The sequence below is a fragment of the Leuciscus leuciscus genome (assembly GCF_965113295.1).
Source record: "Leuciscus leuciscus genome assembly, chromosome: 17".
NCBI classification, from domain to species: domain Eukaryota; kingdom Metazoa; phylum Chordata; class Actinopteri; order Cypriniformes; family Leuciscidae; genus Leuciscus; species Leuciscus leuciscus.
The window spans coordinates 793300-816485 of NC_138741.1; the positions used below are offsets into that span (position 1 = coordinate 793300).

The window sequence follows — 23186 nt, forward strand, 5'->3', positions numbered from 1 at the left end:
ATGCCTAATCTGATTTGGAATGACTCGGCCGTGCAAATGAAGAAAATCGCTGGGCTCAAGAACTACCAGGTACTCTTGATTTTCCTTTCAGTTCAAAGAATGAAAACTAAAAACAAACAAACACGCTGTTAAGGTTTCCTCTTATTTTCCCTTGATTAAGAGATGTGACCTTTACCATGGCAAATTTGTCAGGAACAGATTTGAACCAAAGTCCGTTTTAGGGCAAGTCAGTTCATTCAGCAGCCATTGAACTGTGGCTGCGCTGTGTTCAAAAGATTAGCAATCGTTCAACTTGTTCCCTTGCTGAAGGCATACCCTAAACTGATTTCAGACAGGCTTCATAAAGGCGGCATAAAGGTCTAATGATCTACAACAAAATAGAGAGACTATTGTGATAACCAAGCGAATATTTACTTAAGACAATATTAATTTCTTGCTTGAGATAAAATCAGGTGCCATTTATTTTTTAGCTCAACTCAAGGGATCAAACACACAGGGGTGCTTTTCCCAAAGCCAACTCTGGTCGCAAGTTCTGTCGTTAGCAATAGAGTTCAATGGAACTTGCGACCAGAGTTGGCTAACGATACGTTTGGGAAACGCACCCCAGGATAGTAGAATAACATAGGCAGTGAAGGATACATATATGTTGCTGCCTTCAAAAATCGATTGGATGAAGGTTGACTGGATGTGTCAGTCTTTGGATTCGGACATTCCTTGTTGGCTTCCTACCTCCGCCTGCAGAAGAAGAATTTTTTACAATTTGAATGCAGCCTGTGTTTCAATAATACATGTCAAACCAGAAATAAAATCTGGCAACATAAACTTAGCTTAAATCAGGCCAAAAATAGATAAATTCAGGCTGTCCATCTTATGCGCATATATGTTGTAGAGTAAACAAAAAGCTGACAATACTACTATCTGTTACGGCGCAGCTATACGAACTGTGCACGATGAAGACGAAAGAGATAACAATAACCAGTGCTTTAAGTGGCCCAAAAGAGGTGCCGGTACTCTATAAAATTTTTTTTTTTTATTTTTTTTTTTTTTTTTTGCTGACTCCCCTCCTCCCCTGAGGTAACAACAACTGAAGGGGTTTTATATACAGCAGTCAACAGACGACCTTATAAAAAATAATAAATCCTTTTATTAGTTTGTGGATTTGTTTGAGCTAGAAAGAGCTACTGAACATAAATAAAATGTGCAAAATGGTATTGAAAAAATACCCTTAGAAAGAGCTACTGTAGAAAGAGCTACTGAACATAAATAACGAGCTTGAACTTCTCACCACACCGGCACCCAGTTTGCAAGTCTAAATTAGTTGCTTAGCCTACATTTAAAAAATGAGCATACAATAGCATAAAAAGTATTTTTAATGAACATAAAGTTCCATATTTAGTAAAAATCTTCACGAAACTTAATGAAATATTTAGTGAAATTAGAAAATATAAGATATTGTTAATTTATTTTGTATACACATTCTCATATCCATATATTTTGTTTTATTGTCACGAGTAATAATCTCAGGGTTTACTGGGTTTTACACGATTCTGTTTGTAGTGTGTTATTGGTGGTGGTGTACTAAAATAAACATTGTCACGTGTGTATAGCTTTCATCTTCTCACCGCTGATTCCTGATGGTTTAGAGGGCAATTACTCGAGTCTCCCCCTGTCGTTTCAAAGAATAGTACAACGGCGAGCGCGTCATAAACACCTCGTCCGTTTGGGGAGGTGCGCGGATTGCGGGCGCAGTCTGCGGAGACTTGCGCTGCGGAGCCAGGCGAAAGTATAAACAAGGAGGAAGCGTGCATTGTGAAGTAAAGCGGCAGCGCAGACAAAGGATTAAAACATATGTGCAAACGAGCGTACCGGTACGCTAAAAGCACGTTCTGGGCGCACGGACAGGTGGCGGTACGCTCAAGAGCTATATTTGGAAGTGGCGGTACTGAGTACCGGCGCGTACCGGCCCACTTAAAGCACTGACAATAACAGTCTTTATCATAATCCACAAGGTAAACTCGGGAGAAATGTGCCGCTATTTCAGCATATCACAACCACATAGATGGCAAATCAGGAAAGCACGACCTGGTCGTCAGGTTCCTTAGGGGGGCGAGACGGTTAAACCCTCCTCGACCCCCCTCCATACCCTCTTGGTGCAGCAGCTGTGGCGCTTTGGTAGGGTTTCCCGCCGGGCTTGGCTCCTCAGCAAAAAACTAAAGTGCAATCGCACCCTCTGCTCATTATATACCCGCGCTGCGTGGCTGAACAGCTGATGCAAATGACTGCACGTCAATGTGCATTGGCTTGTTTAGTTTCACTTGAAGTAGATTGGCCTCTCTAGCGAGATTCCTATTCGTTGGTCCGACCATATGTAATCGAGACGTTTCGTGTTTATTCATAACACCTTCACTTCAACTAATGCTCACAAATCTGCATTTTTATAACAGTAAAAGCTCTTTTCATGTAGTCGCGATGTTATTCTGTGTCATGTTTATCAAAATAAAACTGAAAAAACGTAGACCCCACTTCATTGGTATTTAAATAGTATATACAGTATATATAGTATAATGGTATTATGTTGAACTTTATTCTTGTACAAACAGACGCTGTATTTAGCAGTACATAAAATATTAAATGGAAACGTATCTGAAACGTCTGTGTATTTGACAAATGTTGCATTTATTTCACTCCAGCTGTGGTAAAGTATGCAAACACAGTGTGAGCGGTCACTACGGGATGCAGAAAGTGTCCGTCGTCACGTCTCCATTTCCCCCTCTGCACACGGCAACTGTCGCCGATCAGTTACATACAGCCACAGCCGATGTCTAATGTCTGAATATTTGTACTAATCCATTTCAGAAGTGAAACATGTTAACAATCAGGGCCCTATTTTAACGATCTGAAACGCAAGTATCAAGCGCGAAACACAAGTAACTTTGTGGGCGGGTCTCACAAATCTAAAATGTGTTGGTCTGAAGAAGCTTCATTACTCATAGGTGTGGTTTGGGGCGTAACGTGAAATAAACCAATCAGAGCATCATCTCACATTCCCTTTAAGAGCAGGCGCGCTTGTTCCATGGCGGTTTGCTATTATAACGGCGGATTTGCCAGACGCACGCCAGGAGCGGTTCACAGCCGAGGAGACCGACGTTCTCGTCAGGGCCGTAAAACACAGAGAAGTGACATTGGGGATGGAGAAACACACCCAGATTAGCTTCGGTTAAACAGGCGTATGATAATTTGGGTAAATGTGTAAGCTAGAAGTATGCTTTTATAATAAATAAATTGTTTGTCTATCTATCTATCTATCAATCGTAATAATGGATGATTTGCAAAAATGAAAACTGCTGCTTCTGTGTAGATGAGAGAAGCAAAGTGTGTGTGTGTGTGTTGTGCACACGCTACATTGATTATGGCCAAGCATGCGCCCTTAAAATAGCATCTGAATAACATGCGCAACACGTCACTGACTTTAAACTAGGTTTTTTCGGTCAGTGGCGGAATTGTTTTCTAAACCTGCAAAATAGCATGAGGGAACGTTTGCGCCGGAACACGCCTCTTCTTTTCGCTGAACCGCCCCCGGGAGCACAAGTGTATTTCCTAGTTTACCGACGTGCTTCTGTGGAGGGAAAAGTCCGCTGTGCGCGGGTGCAAAATAGGAATGATACATGCGTCGCTGTACAAAGTCAATTGCGCTGGGTGCAAGATAGGGCCCTCAGTCATTCTCTCACATCGTCCAACATTTTTTATTTAGTTTCTCACTGAACTTACATTGCATTCTGGAATTGTCTTCTGTGTAAAGAATATATGCTTTCCGTCTTAAATTTTTGCAAAAATAAGGTATCTTTCTTAGTAGGCATCACCTGTGCATCACCCAAACATAAAAAATAAATCATAATTTACTCCCCCTAATTAAACCACTGGAGTTACACATTTGGTTACATATCAAAACCAACTGCATTTACTTGGAAAAGAGCAGCTTCAAAATTTCTCTTTTTGTTTTCTGGAGAAAGAAAGTAATAGGGAATGTTTTCTTGACTTTCATATTGAAACAAATGACTTTTACACCCAATTCATATGGCATAAATGGTCTGTATGAAACAATAGTGTATTGTGTTAGTGTGAAAAAATCAACTCTGCTTGTCGGTCTAATATTATATATACACAATATAAATAATTGGCTTTGATGCTTTGATCCATGAAACACTTCATACAGTTGTGTTCTGTGTTATTTTCTTTTTTGTGCTTTCATACTTACTAAAAGGTTTGTTCTTTAGTCCCCCCCCCCCCCCCCCACACACACACACCCACACACACCCACACACACACACACACACACACACTTTCCTGTGATTGGCTTAGCTGCCAAGCTACAGGTCATATGAGTCAAATGAATGGCCTTGTTCAGCCTCATTTGCTCATACAGAAAAACTCACCAGCCCCCATCCCTTCCTCTTTGCATTCAAAGCAATTCATTCATCTGTCAGTACCTACAACTACATGGGCTCTGATGCAGAACCAATTACCTTGGTCCTTAGAGTCAAAATTGATCGTCTTTTTTAGTTTTAAATTAAATTTAAAGTCTGTAATTGGACATAAATGTCAAAATATTATAGTCTCAGTTCAAGACTTGGGCTCTAATGTTGTGTTTTTCCTCTAAGAGGTGAATAACCGAGTGTCCTCTAACAGTGTGATTATTTTCCGCAGAGGATAAACCATTTCCCTGGAATGAATGAGATCTGTCAGAAAGACCTCTTGTCAGAGAACATGGCCAAGTGAGTTGAAAATATGATACCATATCAGATACATGACTGATTACATCTGCCTTCCAGCCAAGGAACATTGACTTTACTCTTCGTTTTTATTCATTTTAATACCCTCTTCTTTTCCTTAGAATGATTAAAAGTCAGCCTGATGAATTTAGCTTCATCCCCCAAACCTGGAAATTGCCAGACGAGCGCGAACAGTTCCAGAGCTATGTAAAGAAGTTGGAAAAAAAAAACATTCAGAAAACATATATCGTTAAGCCTGCAAATGGAGCCATGGGCCGTGGGTAAGTTACAACAGACTGGAAGTTTTGCATCCTGTGGAGTATAAAAAAAAAAAAAATATATATAGATTATTTTGGCCAGTATTTGTTGTCTGTATTCGAGAACAGCCAAGAGCTGGAGATCTGTTCAACATCAAAATCAAAGGAAATAAATGATGGCAGGGCTTAAAACAGACCAAGACGTCTGGTCTTATTAACCTGGGCCTAGTCAGGGTCCAGGGACCAGCGATAGAGACAACGCCTTATTAAACTTGCTACTCTTGTTACTCTGATACGCTTCAGAGGTTTGGATTCTTAACCAACAATAAAATATGCACCACATTTTAGGGATGTGCTCTGATAGAATCTTATCCATTTTCTCCCAGAATATTTCTGATTCAAGACCCCAAAAAGATCCCGGTCAGTGGCAACTTCGTTGTGCAGGAATACTTGGACAATCCTTTCCTCATGGAGGGCTACAAGTTTGACCTGAGAATATACGCTCTTGTTATTTCCTGTGATCCACCTCGTTTCTTCCTCTACAACGACGGCCTGGTTCGAATGTCTACAGAGAAGTACCAACCGCCAAACAACTCCAACCTGGTAAGTTGGCTTATGACATCATTAAAGCGATGTGAACATTTTAATTCTATGTAGTAAATGAACTAATAAAAAGTCATCAAAATGTACTTCATTATTGGTCAAAACCCTCTACTCCATACTCAAATAGACACTTTTCACAATCAGGCCAATCCTGATAGATAAAAGCAATTCTTCATAGCTAAGCTAAGTGTACAGTATGCTGCAAATGCCGTTTCATGTTGACTTTAACACTCTTATACATAAAGGTAACAGATTCATTAGAGTAAACACCATATTTAATGTGATGACAATGAGATTTCTGCTATTCTTGCAGTCATTTTTAAACAAGTTCACACATTGTAAAGTATGTGCAAATGACATATTGAAAATCTTCCTAAAATCTTCCTTTTTTTTTTACTCTCATATTGTAGGATCTTCATTAAAACATGTTGCATTAAAAAATGTGGCATTACATATATGAATAAAATATTATTGTATTGCCAATATTTTTTTTAAAACCATTCTGTAAATTGTTGTAAGAGAATAAATGTGACAATTTATAGTATAATATTGGCTTTATTGACATAGATGTACTTCTTTCAGCTGCCAAAACTGACATTATGCCTTTTTCACAAATGTAAAAAAAAAAGGCATCTATGCTCTGATGGACTTTTATTTTTTAATACCCTCAGGACCAGCAGTACATGCACTTGACCAACTACTCTGTTAACAAACATAGTGAGAACTTTGGCCGAGACGAAACGGAGGACAAAGGCAGCAAGCGGTCTATTGACTGGTTCAGAGAGTACCTTCGAACCAGCGGTTACGACGTGGACAAATTCTGGGACGATGTATCAGTGAGTTGTTTTTATTTTATTGCTTTTCTTTGTTATCTTTTAAATTTAGGGCTGCATGATACAATGGATAAATGTGCACTGGCGGAGCTAGGGGGTGGCCAGGGGTCTAAGCTTGGCCACCCCTTTGGCCACCCCTCTCACAACTGCTGTTTATGTCTCTTTTTTTATTGACAAAAATGGCGTTTTTTAAAACGCTGAACCGTCTCTTTAAGACCACAAAAATTAAAATATTAAATATTAAATATTAAAATATTCTGCTATGTGAGATCACAATATAAGGCACAAACTGATATGTAATGTTTTAATTTCCAAATAAATGTGAGCACTGTGCATTTGTACTAGACGATAGGCATTCATTTTGCGTTCATTTGTAAAGGACAAACAACAAATTTTAAATCCATAAAATAACAAATTTTACATTCTGGCTACATTACATTATGAAAAACATAACATTTTACAGTATGTGCTGTTGACTTCCGCCTTGTTCACATTCTTGCACATGGGGATTCAAAAGAGAACTTTTGTTTTCCTTTTTAATTTATGTATGATAGAACTGTTGCAATTATTTATTATGACAACTAATATAGAAAGTTAAACTTTTTTTTTGACAAACTCAGAATTGGTTGAAGAGTTCATTGATTATATAAAACACATTGAAGGTTGAATAATCTTTGGACTACAGTATTTATCTGCATGTTATCTCATCCATGAAGATGCAACAATGTAGAACAAGCTATTGGAGATTTTGAGAACCAGAACCAAGCTAACTGAGCAAGCTGAACTTTAGCTATAGTGTGTGCCCTTTTATTACTATTTAATTAATTTTAATATGAGGTGGTGGGTAATAATTAAAAAATATAAAATTCACTCAGTATTCCATGATTCCCAATTCACTACTATCTCAATTACAATTAAGTACAAATTAACTTTATTCAGTTGTGTAGGCACTAAAACAGTCCAATACTTTATCAAATTCTTTTTTATGATAAAATAATTAAGATTTCTGTGCCACCCCAGACTGGTTGCTGGCCCTTGCCTGGCCACCCCTATGAAAAAATCCTGGCTCCGCCACTGGAAATGTGATGTACAATATAGCTTGTTTGATAATAGAGTGGTGGTGCAGGAATGACGTCAGAACCCGGATGTCTAATTCGCCGCTGGTTATTTCGAGATTTTCTTATTGGGTTTTATAATGGGGTTTTTCAATTAATGAGTAAAATAAAGCCTGTGGTAAATATAATTTGTCTTGACTATACTTTGACGTTTTGTTCTACAACATACACTGTACACACTCTCACCCCAAGCTGTTTAATCTAGTTGCTTGTTAAAAACGTACATTTTCAGAAATGAACAAAATTTGTGTTTTCACTATGGGTGTGTGTGTCATTTACGTTGTTGAATAAAACATAAAATCATCATCAGGTTATGTTTATCAAAGGCTTTATTTGACGTATAAATCGAAAAAAAGAAAACCCCATTATAAAACCCCATAGGAAAATCTTGAAGGAACCAGCGGTGAATTAGTCTTCCAGGTTCTGACGTCATACCTGCACCACTCTACAGTATATGACACGGTGAAAGATTATTCAATTGAATTGATTTTTAAGTACAGTACGTTTAACCATTACTAGAAATGGGCTATACCATTTGTTATTTTTAAAGGGTTAGTTCACCCCAAAATGAAAATTCTGTCAGTAATTACTCACCCTCATGTTGTTCCAACCCCGTAAGACCTTCGTTCATCTTCGGAACACAAATTAAGATATTTTTGATTAAATCTGAGAGCTGGATCACGCCTCCATAGGCTTCTAAGACATTATAACTTTCTGGCCCAGAAATAGTCCAAGTGATTCCAGTGGCTCAATCTTAAAGCAACACTATGTAACTTTTCAACCTTCATAATATATTTCCAAGATCCTTGTGATGGTACATCAACTTACAATAGGTTGAATGACACGTCTGCCATAGCCTGACAGGGTCTGTATCGCTTTTACTGGCACTATGTAACTTCAGGGTTCGGGTAGTAACAAGAGCACAAAAAGAACTACAAAATTCGACTGCTTTACGGCATACGTCACTTCCCCCATCACTTCGTCAAATTTGGACGTGAGAGGCCAACCAGCGTTTGTTTTCAGCTTTCGTGCGTATGTTTTTGTCATGGGGGTTGTTTACACCTGGCCACTTCATGCATTTTCTCAGATCGGACAGCTATCCGATCATGAAAAGTCCAGGTTTAAATGCCCTCCGAAACGCATTTGAGACGGATTTGAATCCGACCGCTCAAACCACTTCAGGAGGAGATCTGAGACGCATTCCAGACGAAACTGGACAAGTGTAAATGCATATGGTTTTTGAAACCACATATGTAAATTGTACTCCTCCCAAAAATGCTAAAAAAAAAATTCAAAAACGTGTGAGAGCGTTGTATAGGGCTCTATTATGTTATATACAGATATGACGACGCGCTGGAACACGCATCACCGCAGATGAGCAACTGCATCAAGCCAACGTGCAAACTATCGCAAATCAAAGTGAAAGTAAGTCACAGACGCTTAACACACAATCTTCATCATTAAAAGTAAAGAAACGAAATGATCTTACCAGGGCTGTTACTGCTCTCTCTTATTGCGGTCTTTGATTTAGAAATTTTAGCTGATGATCTATAAAATGCAGCTCATATCTCGGTGACGTGCACTCCATTAAATCTGCATATAGCGCGAGAATTGAAGATCGAATTTAAATCCGTTTCGCAAAAATACATTTATGTGACCAGGTGTAAATGGAATCGTTTTGATAAATCAGATAGCTATGCCTCATGAATTAGTTTGCCAGCTGAACTCAGGTGTTGTGAGGTGTATCACGTAGTCCTGAGGGATATCAGACGCTGTTGACGTTGATTCCTGCGATTATCATGAGAACAACTTTCAATATCTCACATAATTATCATAAATAAGCCTAACGTAGAGTTTGTAAATAGTGTAAACGAGCACAATTTGCAAACTATTATGATAAATTGCAATAATCATGTCTAATGACATCATAACGGCCAATGTTATGAAATAATGCGACGTACATTTAACTTAATTGATGTTATCTGGCATTTTGTAATGTTTACATTCCAATAAAAACAACACAAATTAAATTATACAGTAGGCCTAGACTATAGACTATTTACTTGTGATTTAGCTGCAATCATGTAATAATGTTATAATATAATTTACGACAGTGCAAGTATTCCACAGTGACTCTAGGGGTCGCTGTTTGACAAAAACACAATTTCTACTTAGTGTGGCTTTAAGTTTATAAAGCGACGAGAATACTTTTTGTGCGCAAAAAACCCCCAAAATAACGACTTTATTCCACTATTCATTTCCTTCTCTCTGGGCCTCGAGTTTTTTCACGTAGTGTAACTGCGTAGCGCGTCTGTGTTGTACGTCACACGTAGGCTAACTATTGGCCGACGCTGGTCATGTGTGTGATGCGTGTGATGTACAACACTACGCTATTACACTACGTGAAAAAACTCGAGGCCCAGAGAGAAAGAAATGAATAGTGGAATAAAGTCGTTATTTTGTGGTTTTTTTGCGCACAAAAAGTATTCTCGTCGCTTTATAAACTTAAGATTGAGCCACTGGAGTCACTTGGACTATATTAACAATGTCTTTAATGCATTTTCTGGGCCAGCAAGTTATAGTGTCCATAAGCCTGTGAAGGAGTGAGACTGCTCTCAGATTTAATAAAAAATATGTTAATTTGTGTTCCGAATATGAACGATGGTCTTACGGGGTTGGAACAACATGAGGGAGAGTAATTACTGACAGAACTAACCCTTTAATCTGATACTTTCAAGGCCAGTATCGATACCAATACTTCTAAACTAAACTCTTAAATTATTTTAAGAATAAAATGGGAATTTATACCCAGTTAACATTATATTTGAAAGTATGAGGGTTTTAACATCCAACTGTGAATTATTAGGGCCTGTGCACCGATGGTGTGAGGACTGAGGACCCTATTGGAATTGCTCCGTTTATTAGATTATGCTTTTGTTTACACTGTCAGAAATAAAATGTTCTAGAATTGTAGTTTTAGCTTCTCAGTGGGACAGTAACCTCAAAGGTCTACCTCCTCTATCTCTAAAAGGATGCATATTAGTAGCATGGTTGTTAGTGAGAGAGGACCCAAATGCAGAAATGAGCGATGACAAGATTTATTGACACATTACGGTAGACAAGGCACAAGATGTAACTGAGGAATGAAACAGTCCAAACAGTTCGGGACAGCGCACACACTGGGGAAACAGGCTGGTCAGGGGTGAGACTAAACCAGACACGATGACCAGTGGCAGCGGCTGAGAGAACCGGAGGCTTGACACTTGGTGATGAGAATTGATGTACAGTAGCACCAGGACTAGCTGCCAGGCCGGGAGAATCAGCGACCATGGAGGAAGCAGGGCAGGAATCAACATGAGACACACATGCTGTTCTCTGTGGAGGATGCACGCTGGGATCTAACCTGCTTCTCCGGAACTTCATGTTTGGGGTCCCCGCGGGATGCTCAGTTAACGTCCCGCCGGTTATCTGCCCCTCATACTTCAACACAAGCTCTGTTTAATCATGGAGCTGATACAGGCCGTCTGTTCCTGTCTTTTTACGATCTGCCCCTCCCTGTCTTCCCGTAGCGTGCTGTCAGTCTTTGACCTATCACGTCTCTTCAGGGAGCTGGGATGTTAATGAGTCCCTCATACGGGCTGTTTGCACATGCAATGAGATTTCACAAGCATGTCCTCACCGAAAGATGTCACAATTTAGTGCAGTTCAATTCACAAACGTCCACCTTTGAATGTACTGTTTGGAGTTGTTTAAGTTTGTTGTGTGTTGTCTTTTATAAAGAAAGTGTGTTTTGTGCATGTGTTCGCAGGAGCTGGTGGCGAAGACCCTGATAGTGGCCCAGTCACACGTCCTCCAGGCCTACCGTGAGCACCGTCCCAGTGAGCCACCAGGGAGCGCCAGCGTCTGCTTCGAGCTGCTGGGTTTTGACGTCATTCTCGACCACGATCTCAAGCCCTGGCTGCTAGAGGTCTGTTCTCACCTTCTCTTCTCAATCAGTACACTTTTTGATCCCAATTATGCTGATATACAGTACACACTCCACGTTTGAGTCCCCTTACCTGTTAGAAGCCAACATGATGGAGAAAACACCACCATAAGACTTTTTTGACCATGTAAAGGCTTTTTTAAATTTGATTCTTATTTGATTCTTATTATTACTTACATTTATAGGGTTATCTAACAGTGCTGTAATTTTTCACATCGTGTCTTTAGTAAATCCTGACAGTAGTTTTTTAACATCAAAAGAGAGTTTGCGCTGGTGCCAGCTTTTACTAAATCTGGCCCAAAACGTATTATTAATACACTGTAAAAAAATAAATAAAAAATCTGTTGTTTTTACTGAAAAGAAAAACACAAACAAACAAAACAAAACTGCCAGCTGTGGTTGCCTGAATAATTCAGTTAAAATACTGTAAAAATGTAAACATGTTTAATGAACAACCTGTAAATTGTATAGTTTAGAACTGCAATTTACCAAAAAAAAAATAAAAAAAAATAAGGGTAATTTCTCTACTGTGCGACAGAGAGTCGCGTGGTTATGACGCAATCGTTAGCCTATTTTTATAAAAACAGCTTCTACGGGGCCATAACAAAGCCTTTTATACATTTTCGTGTTTCTAAATAATGGACAAATGGAGTCTTTAAATTAAGTTAGTTAATACCAACCTAAATCTAATAAATAGTTTTCTGAAGTTCATAAAGATATTGTCTTCGTCACATGCGCTTTAGATGTTATTTTGTGTAAGTTAACGTTAGCTCTGCAGACGATGCATAATCTCAGCCCTGAAATGCATATTAACGTCATTTACTCACCTTCATGTGCAAATCCTTAAGGTTGCTTTCCGTGGAAGACAAAGGGACATTTTTGAATATGTAATGGAGACTCTTCTTGTCGATGAGTGAAGTGAATGAGTAACGTTAGCCTACTGGGGGCTGTCACGCAAAAAATAATAATAATAAAAGACAAAAACATCACAAAAGTATCATAAAAGTGAACTAATACGACTCGTCCGTTATATTAACATCATTATTTATTCATATGATAGCTTTATGTGCCGAACAAACTGCAATTTAAGTCGTTATATTATAATCACTAATGAGCTTTACCTCTTGATAGCTTTTAATCGCAGCCGAATCATGAGTGAATCATTCAAAAAAGATTCGACTCGAAAGATTCATTCATTTCGATATTTGTGTGTATTAAACCTTCTCTATAATTGAACATCTGTTCTTTCGGACAGATATGGCCATCTTGTATGCTCTTTAGCTGATGTGTCTGGCTGTGCTGATGCTGGTGTCTCAGCTGGTCTCTGCCAGTGCTGCTGTTCGGATTAGATAGATTCATTCATGCCGAACAGCAGCAGATTCATAGCTTCATTCATGACATCGTCTCGACTCTCATGAACGCGTGCCATGAAGCTCTATGACCTAAGTATTTCTCACAGAATATTGATATGCATCGGTACTCTTTGACAATTGGGGCAAGTCTGGGGCAGATAATAATGGACAGAAGAAAACTGGGGGTAACAAATAAGGATCGGAGCCTAAAATTGAAACTTTCTCTCTGTATCTCTGTCTCTCTCTCTCCTTCAAATGGGCAGTTTGGGCGGCCATCCCGGGCGAGTCGGTCGTAAATATGGCGGCGTTCTATTTGTAGTGACGTAGAATTGCATTCACAGATTGCCTAATTCATGCAAAGCTATTTTAGAATGAGATATCTTAGAAGTGCAATGTTTCTGCTTATCTTTTGGAACTTTGTTTCACAATGGTTGCATGCTGACGCCTACAAATTCAGTCTAGGTCTAGTAATCACTGGCTGTGCTTTGAAAGCTCAGTAGCAAACAAGATCAAAGTAGCAATTGTTTGAACTTTGAACGTCACATGACCTGCGTGTAGCGCTTCACTCCATAGAGGTCATCATTCACTCGCCCTCATGTTGTCCCAAACCCATGTGATTTTCTTTCTCCCAGGCATAAAAATGTTAAGATTTGTTTTCCATGCTCAATGAGCGGACAATTAAGTTGTCTCTTTCGTAGGAGACTCAGAACCGGGTTTCATACCCAGAGGTGCTTTTTATTTTATTTGAATTTTTTATGATAAATAAAAATATCATAAACATGGTTAATACAATTTGTGTGTTCCTCCTCTGATTTCACTAATGGGTAATAGTGACCGTTTCTACTGTGGCTTCTCAGTCCCCTTTAAAAGTTGGTGATTGCTTCAGGTTTTGATTTTGAAATTGAAGAAAACAATATGAAAGAAGATAACATCTCTCTCTCTCTCTCTCTCTTTTTCCCCTCTACAGATCAATCGTGCTCCGAGTTTTGGGACAGATGACAAGATTGATGTCGATGTGAAGAAGGGGGCTTTACTCGATGCCCTGAAACTGCTCAACATCAGGTATGAAGCATTACTCTCTCCAGAGTCCCATTAGAAAGAGAAGCGAATGAGTTCATCAGGAAACTCATTCTCAATTGTCGGCTGTCCACAGTCTTTTTTGTTTTCAAAAATATTGATTCCTTGATCTCAACTAAAAAGTTGTCTGAAACTCTTTGATGGGTCCTCATGCATTTGTTATAGCTACTGTTTGATTTAAGATACAGTAAGAATGAAAAATTATTTTGGAGTTTTAGCTTATTGTGAGCACAGTACGTGTACCTGTGGTTTTTACAGGATGTTCTGTTGCAGTGTGAAGGCCCCAAAAAGTATTTGGACACTTGAAATATACTTAAAAATATCTGAAAGTCACTGCTTTGCATAACAAAATATTTAAACAAGTGGCATTTGCAAACAAATGGTGATAGGCCAACCATTTTTCAGGGCTATCTATCTTTTTTCACTGAACTAACTGAGCCATTTTGCCGTGACCCTTATGCAACTGAAATCAAGATGATATTTAGTAGATGTGTGGAGTTTACATTTACATTTACATTTATGCATTTGGCAGACGCTTTTATCCAAAGCGACTTACATTGCATTCAAGGTACACATTTTTACATTTTGTCAGTTCTTGCTTTCCCTGGGAATCGAACCCATGACCTTGGCATTGCTAGCTCCAACGCTCTACTGTTTGAGCTACAGGAAAGAGTTCATGTAGGTTTAAAGACAAACTCAAGATTGATAACCACAAAATGTCACAATATTTCTTGTCTTCATTTTGAACAAGATATCTTTTGCCATCAGAATTGATATAATGTGAATTACCAGGTTTACTGAATTTAAATGGTTATGAAATAAGTTATACAAAGTGGAATGGATATATCAAGGTGAGCAAATTATTTTATCCCACTCATCTCAGACATATTTTTATAGTTAGAATTTTTAAATAATTACAGTAATTGTGTATTTTTATTTTAAGGCGAGACACGGCAGGCAAAAACATAGATTTTTCATGCAGTGGTCAGTTTTGAGATTTTGGGCTAGTTTACTCCTTCAATATGTGTTCTTTCAAGCTGCTATAAAGAAAACGTTGAAAATATACATTAAGATGTTTATTTTATTACATTTTGTTTACTTGCGGCAGTAAGTTTCTCCCCAATTTACCAAGAAGTTAGCATTCCCACGGGACACGCCGAGATCCGTCTGTTTACTGAAGTCTGTCATGACCGGGATCGTTGTAAAGCTCTGAGTCTCCTGCACAATGCTATGGAACCCAAATATGGACATTTCCTTTCTATCAGTAACCAATCGTGAATGTCCAAAGCGGGATTTAAAGCAAACGACAAAATCTCATTTAGAGCTATTTAACTCTTTAACTCTTTAACTGCCGTTTTCTCAAAATGAGTTTTCTGTCATTCTCCAGTACAAACATCTCAGCCTATGTAGCACCTGTGTACACCACACTCTCCAGTTATATACTTAGCAGTATTCTGAAGATATTTTCAGAGGGATTTGTTAATAAATCATTCCTGGCCTGATTTATGTGACATTTTAATTTAAAAAAATATGGCAAAAATCGATTTTTTAAAGCTATGGACAGTATATTTTGATTTTCTATCTTAAAATCTTGACGTGCTGAATGCTGTCAAGTCGAGTGATGTATGGAGTCTCAGAGTCTGTCAGGATTTCGGCTGGGAGTTTAGGCTACTTTGAGTGCTATTACTTGAGCATTTCCTGTTTTTTATTGCTTTTACCCAGAGCGAGTGATGAACGACAGTATCTGGCCGAGCAGAGAGCGGAAGCCCAGCGACGGCTGTATGGACGCGGAAACATACGGAAACGGGTGGCCAAAACATTGGACTGCCAGAAACAAATTCAACTACTCGAGCGCAGGATACAGCAACTGGTATGACCCATTCAGCTGTTAGAGAGCAACATTTTATTAGGTCATGTTTAAGTTAAGAAGCAAAATAATGTTTTGATGTCAAAACTATGGCTCCAGACTTGAGTCTTTGTGCTTATGTGGAAAATGCAAGTTGAAATCTAGCCCGTGTTTTGTCTAAAAACCTCCAAAACGAAAAAAAGGTATTTTAAAGAATAGTTCACTTCAAAATGAAAATTCTGTCATTGTTTACTCACCATCAAGTTACTTCAAAGCTGTATGAATTTCTCTCTTCTGCTGAACACAAAAGAAGATATTTTGAAGAATGTCGGTAACCAAACAGTTGATGGACCCCATTGACTTCCATGGTATTTTATAAGTCAATGGGGACAGTCAACTGTCTAGTTACCGACATTCTTCAAAATATCTTCTTTTGTGTTCAGCAGAAGAGAGAAATTCATACAGGTTTGAAGTAACTTGAAGGTGAGTAAATGATTGTAAGTAAACTATTCTTATAAGTATTCATATTTCAAAATGCAGATGTACAGACAAAGCATGTTTTCAGAGTAAGTTCTTGTATGGAGTATGTATGGAGCTTTGTGCACCAGTTCTTGATTGGTCTTTCGATCAACTTTTTTATTAAATGAAGAGATGAATGAGATTGAGATGACTGCAGGTAGGTGGTATTTTCAAAGGGCAAAGCTAGATGCAAAAGAGGAGTGAGATTTGGGGATTGGAGGCTGAAGACACTATTATAGAAGACACCCTGCTGCGCCAACTCAAATTGACCAGCTGACCTTTCCGCAATTATAGTTTTTGATGTATTAAAATGGTACAGTGGGAGTTAAATCTATATGAATTATGAATAAGCCCCTGTATTAACAAGTGTATAGGAGAGACTGTTATATGCGCCTGCTAACTCTCAGACTTCATTAAGGTGCCTCGTAATATGGGAAACGAGTCATTCAGTGACATTGTTATTCGGTTTTGGGTGGCTAAATTACACTGCAGGATAGCACCAGCAGAAACAGGGCATTATGTCTTTGTCATTCTTCCTACTTCTCACCACTTATTCACTTGTGTTGTGCTTTCAGACAAAAAATCTGGCCCAATTACACAAGCTGGAATCCAGGGACGAGTACGCAAAGAGCCACCTGGGGAACTACAGGTAGGGAAGCCGCTTTGATGATTGTTATCCTGTAAGAATGCCCGCTTACTCCTGTGGGGTCTCTTGTGGCTTGGTTTGTGATATGCCACGGTGTGAAACAATTTCTTGGGCTATCATGTGAGGACAAAGCAAGAACAAAGGTTGTTTCTAAGACTTAAACAATTCTGCCTTCGTTAGGGAACATTTTGTTTAGGGTTATTTGGTTGTCTAAGTGGTGTCCGCAAAATAATATAGAATTCATAGACAATTGGAAGAGTTTTTGGGGCAGACCTGACCTGTTGAAAAGAGATGGTATTCATCCCTCCTGGGATGGTGCTGCTCTTCTCTCTAGTAATATGGCACATAGTCTTAGAGCTCAAACATGACAATCTGGGGCTCAGGTCAGGAAGCAGACAGACTGGCTAAACCGACCGTCTGCTAGCTGTCTCACGTCACCAAGGTCAGATAAATCCCATCACATAGAGCCTCTTTCACCTAGATATCATCATATAGACTGTGTCTGTTCCCGGAATTAGGACATTAAACTTCCAAACCCATCTAAGGGTAAAAACTTAATTGATGTTCAACAAATAAAAAACAGTTATAATGCGGATGAACAAATGATAAAGCTTGGGCTGCTGAATATTCGATCGCTTACTTCAAAAGCACTCATTGTTAATGATATTATTTCAGACTATAATCTAGATGTGCTGTGTTTGACAGAAACCTGGCTAAAACCAAACGATTACATTACTTTAAATGAGTCCCGCAAGATTACTGTTATAGTCATGAACCTCGTCTGAAGGGCAAAGGGGGAGGTGTTTCTGTAATTTATAGTAACTAGTGCAAAATGCCCGTGCAAAATCAGTTTTTGAGTATGTTTTTAGTAATTGTTGGTTTGGTGTGTTTGAGTGCTCATTGTTACAATTGCACAGCAAAAGTTCAGTGACTTTTTTTATTTGTGCATGGTAGAAAGCACACAGTGAACTCAGAGAAAACGCTGTGCTTGAGCAAACAGTTTGTGAATAGGCTACTACAAATGATGCCCGTGAAAGAGACTGTGAACGCATTGAATAGGATATGTTTAGTTGGTGAACAGCATAGGCTACTATTACACAGTAGCGATAACGTTAAGCACACCAGAATGAAATATAATATTCAGAAGTAAACAGCATAGCTGACTTATAGATTCAGTTTACATCCACAAATGAATAAGCGCGTCGATTCAGGGAGCAGTGCAAAGTGCCCGTGCAAAGTTTTTGTGTGTGTTTTTAGTAATTGTTGGTTTGGTGTGTTTGAGCGCTCATTGTTACAATTACACAGCAAAAGTTCAGTGACATTTTTATTTGTGCATGGTAGAAAGCAAATACTGATACTGACATAATGACATACAATAAATGTGGAACATTGAACTACACCAGTGGTTCTCAAACTTTTTACACCAAGTACCACCTCAGAAAAATATTTGGCTCTCCAAGTACCACCATAATGACCAATATTAAAATACAGTAGCGTAGTAGGCCTAACTATTCAGCTACAGTTATGCACAGCTCAAAAACCAGGCAGTTTTATTTATAATAAGAATATTTATTGTTGTCAGCCACTTTAAACATTGTAACAACACAGTTTTAACATCAACACTGCACTGTGTGCTGCTTACATACAAGTCATTTTTTTAATGATTAAATGAAAATGTATTGCACCTGAAAGTGAAATAAAAACTGTACAGATTAAATGAAAATGCATTGTACTTAAAAGTACACTGTTGTTAGCACTTGTGCTCGGTTCACTCTCATCCTCTTCAGTTCTTGTATTTGAAACATTCTCCTCCTGATCCAAACTTCTCTTGCCAGATTTAAGCCACAATAGCAGTTTTGAACTTTTCAAAAACATGTTTTACACATAAACACATTTAGGTGTTGAAGCTGCAACATTTAAGATGTGCATTACGGTGGAAACGGGACATTACACTCGAATTGGCTTAGAAGAACTCGATATTGCGACAGAAACTTTTAACTCTCTCTTTTCCAGCACTTTAGACACAGTTGCTCCGTTGCGCTTAAAGAAGTTTAAATAAAATAGTCCAACGCCGTGTTACAACAAACACACTCAGGCCCTTAAGAGAGCAGCCAGAAAAATGGAGCGCAACTGGAAGAAAACAAAACTAGAGGTATTTCGCATTTCATGGAAAGAGAGCTCGATTGCATAGAGAGGCCTTAAAAGCTGCTAGATCTGCTTATTTTTCAAACCTATTAGAAGAAAATAAACACAACCCTAGGTATTTATTTGAAACAGTGGCTAAACTAACGAAAAATAAAGCTTCAGACCCAGAAGTTTCCAAGAAGCACAGCAGTAATGACTTTATGAACTTCTTCACTTATTAGATTGATAATATCAGGGAGAAAATTATAACCATGCAACCGTCTACTACAGTATCGCATCAGGCAGTGCATTGTAGTGTCCCTAAGGAAAAATTCGATTCATTCATTGCTATAGGAGAGGAAGAATTCGTTAAACTCGTTAAATCATCTAAATCGACAACATGCATGTCAGACCCCATACCGACTAAGCTACTGAAAGAGATGCTTCCAGAGGTCATAGATCCTCTTCTCAATATCATTAATTCATCTTTGTCATTAGGATACGTACCAAAAACTTTTTTAGCTGGCTATGATTAAACCGTTTGTTAAAAAACGCAACTTGATTGTACAGAATTAGTCAATTGCAGGCCGATCTCGAATCTACCTTTTCTGTCAAAGATACTAGAAAAGGCAGTATCCTCACAACTATGTTCCTTTTTTGAAAGAAATGATATCTGTGAGGATTTCCAGTCAGGATTTAGACCGTACCATAGTACTGAGACTGCTCTCATTAGAGTCACACATGATTTGCTCTTATCATCCGATCGTGGTTGTATCTCTCTATTAGTGTTACTCGATCTTAGTGCTGCATTTCATACTATTGACCACAACGTTCTTTTAAATAGACTCGAAAATTATGTTGGCATTAGTGGAATTGCATTAACATGGTTTAAATCATACTTATCTGACCGTTATCAGTTTGTAGCAGTAAATGAAGAGATGTCTTATCGATTGCAAGTTCAGTATGGAGTACCACAAGGCTCAGTACTAGGACCGTTGCTGTTCACTCTGTACATGCTACCCTTGGGAGATATCATTAGGAAGCATGGAATTAGCTTTCACTGTTATGCTGATGATACTCAGCTCTATATTTCTTCACGCTCTGACGAAACTTACCAATTCACAAAATTAACGGAATGTATAGCTGATATAAAAAATTGGATGACTAGTAATTTCCTACTACTAAACTCTGAAAAAAACTGAGATTCTAATTATTGGACAAAAAAACTTCCTCAAGTAATAATCCAGAATACTGTCTAACATATGACCATATTAACCCGGTTCTGTCAACACTGCATTGGCTTCCTATTAAACATCGCATACATTTTAAAATATTGCTGATTACTTACAAAGCACTAAATGGTTTAGCTCTGCAGTACTTGAGCGAGCTCTTAACGCATTATAGTCCTTCACGTCTATTGCGATCTCAAAATTCCGGCCAGTTGATAATACCTAGAATATCAAAATCGACTGCTGGCGGTAGATCCTTCTCCTATTTAGCACCAAAACTTTGGAACAGTCTTCCTACCATTGTCCGGGAAGCAGACACACTCTGTCAGTTATAAGCTAGATTAAAGACACATCTCTTTGACCTAGCATACACACAACACATTATAGACTTCTTTAATTCAACTGCATAGATCAGGTCAACCGGAACCGGGAACACTTCCCATAAATCCTGATGTACTCATTACATCATAAGAAGAATGGCATCTACGCTAATTTTAGTCTCTCCCTATGGAGGATCCCTTTACCACTCTACAGATAAAGCGTTTTGGGGAAATTCGTTTCACGTACCTAGCCCGAAGTAACAAAATAAAATTAAATTCTGTATCAAAATGTATAAGGAAAGACCAGTACTTTGTTTAGGCTTGGTTTGTAGGGAATTCCAAACCTGCGCACATATATTCAAACGCACATAACTATAGAACCAATTCTTAATGCGCATGTGAACGCCATCATTGTTTCTCACAGGTTCGCGTTTAAAGTCTGTGTAGAGAGAATGGTGTCGTCTTAGCGGCCCCAAATTTAATAAATGTAAATCAAAGTAAAAAGCTGCTTTGAAACAATCTACATAGTTAAAAGCACAATATAAATGAGGATGACTTGACTTTACTATAGAATTTAAATTGTTTTCTAATTTCTATTGGTCTAATTCATGGTTATATGGTAACGCTTTCCAATAAAGTTTAATTAGATTAGTATGTAATGTGTTGTTTCACTACATTAGTTAACATGAACTAACAATGAAAAATACTTTATTAATCTTTATTTATTCATCTTAGTTCATGTTAATTTAAACATTTATTAATATGACCTAACAATAGACAGTTGTATTTTTATCATCTAACATTAACAAAGTTTAAAAGATCAATAAATACTGAATGAACTTACTTTACATGTACTACTTGTAAAGTGTTACGAGTAATATACAGTAAATGCATTTAAAGGTTTTTTAAACGCATTTAGGTTTTTATATATATACACTGTATTTTATTTATTTATTTTTGCACAGTTTTGGTACTGTAGAGTGTTGACGTCTCTGATGTCTAATTTAAAATCTGGGTCCCGAAGCAAATCCAGTTGCTGGTTTTGATTATATACACAACCCAATATGGCGCTGATCTGAAGATCCATCACACAGATATAGACAAAGGTTTACACGTCTCTGGCTTTTGATAAAGACAAGTTTATTCATCATTAGTATACACATCATTAATGGAAAAATGCATGTGTGAAAAGAACAATTGAGGTTTGTTTAAGTGATTAGAAAAGCAGGCAGACCAGGCTGTTAAATCAGATAATCAGATAAAGCTTTTTCTCTCCCTCTCTCTGCACAGATGTATTTACCCCCCAGATGACAAACTGCTCTTGGAGAAATATGATAGTCTCCTTTCAGCTGCCTTTGAAACATTCGAAGTGAAGAATAATCCACAGAAACTAATGAAGGTATGTACCTGAGACGCAACCCAACAGTCTTTTGCTCTTTTCTTTCTCTTCCCCCCTACAACTACTTCTTCCTACTACTCAGCCTTTTGCATTTAAAATAAGATGAGGAAAAGTATTTTACTCCCTAACTCTTTTTGTGGCCATCTGTTTTTCATTATTGGAGTTTAAGGAAACCATCAGTATTACTATTGCTCATTCATATAGTCAGGGATTTAAACAATCCATTTGTGCTACAGACATGACTGAATCCTCAAATCATGTGGCTAGTTGAGGAGAGGTGTGCTAATACTTTTCTAAGTGATGAGACTTATGGTTTATTTATTTATTTATGCATACCTGGCACATAATAAATCTGGCCCATTGACTGACACTGTATTCTGAGCCATTCAGAATCTTGAGACCAACATATAGACAGTGTTGGGAAAGCTATTTGAAACTGTTGCTTGTAAAACTACCAGGTATTCATATTGTAGTTTAACTAGTCAAGCTAGCAGTTGGCGACACTACAAGCTACTAAAATTGTAGCAAATTATACTAAACACAGCAAATTACAAGCTGAATTTTCTACAAAAACAGCAAAGAAAAGAAAAAGAAGAAAGCTAATCATGAAATAAAGTTTAAAATAGTCACATTGTAAAGTATAAAGTTGTAATTACAAGATAGAAATATGCAGTTGTGTGTGTGTATATATATATATGAGTTGGCATATATATCCAAAACTGTTGTATTTTGATTGTTTTAGATTGGTATTTGATCTTGATCTTTATGTATTTAATATAGTATCGCTTCATAAGGGTCAGTTAGAGCATCCATTATTTCATCCAAATAATTTGATTTAAAATTATATATTTCATAGTAAATATTTGGTTACAAATAAACAATATATGATCAATGTGCAAATGGATTGATTTTGATTGCTAAAAGTAATCACCAATATATAATCAATATACAACCAATAAATCAACACAAAGTAATATACAATTTATATTATGTGAAAAACAAAGACAATCTTATGCATTTGTTTGTGATTTGTTCTGCAGGAGGCAGAAATCCGAGAGCAGCTGAAGCAGTCTGAACTGGAAATGAAGAAACTGTTGGGAAAAAATCGCTGA

At 37.9% G+C, this 23186-nt stretch overlaps 1 protein-coding gene across 1 annotated transcript; it reads left to right on the forward strand.

Moving 5' to 3' along the window:
- Window positions 1-23186, forward strand: LOC309478997 (tubulin polyglutamylase TTLL7-like; the record flags this gene model as incomplete). The annotated part of the gene is made up of 11 exons (XM_082142843.1): window positions 1-69; window positions 4705-4772; window positions 4892-5050; window positions 5413-5629; window positions 6301-6465; window positions 11386-11544; window positions 13882-13976; window positions 15714-15861; window positions 16932-17005; window positions 21966-22074; window positions 23115-23186. 11 exons carry the CDS (start codon window positions 1-3, stop codon window positions 23184-23186), a joined length of 1335 nt encoding a protein of 444 aa, XP_081998969.1.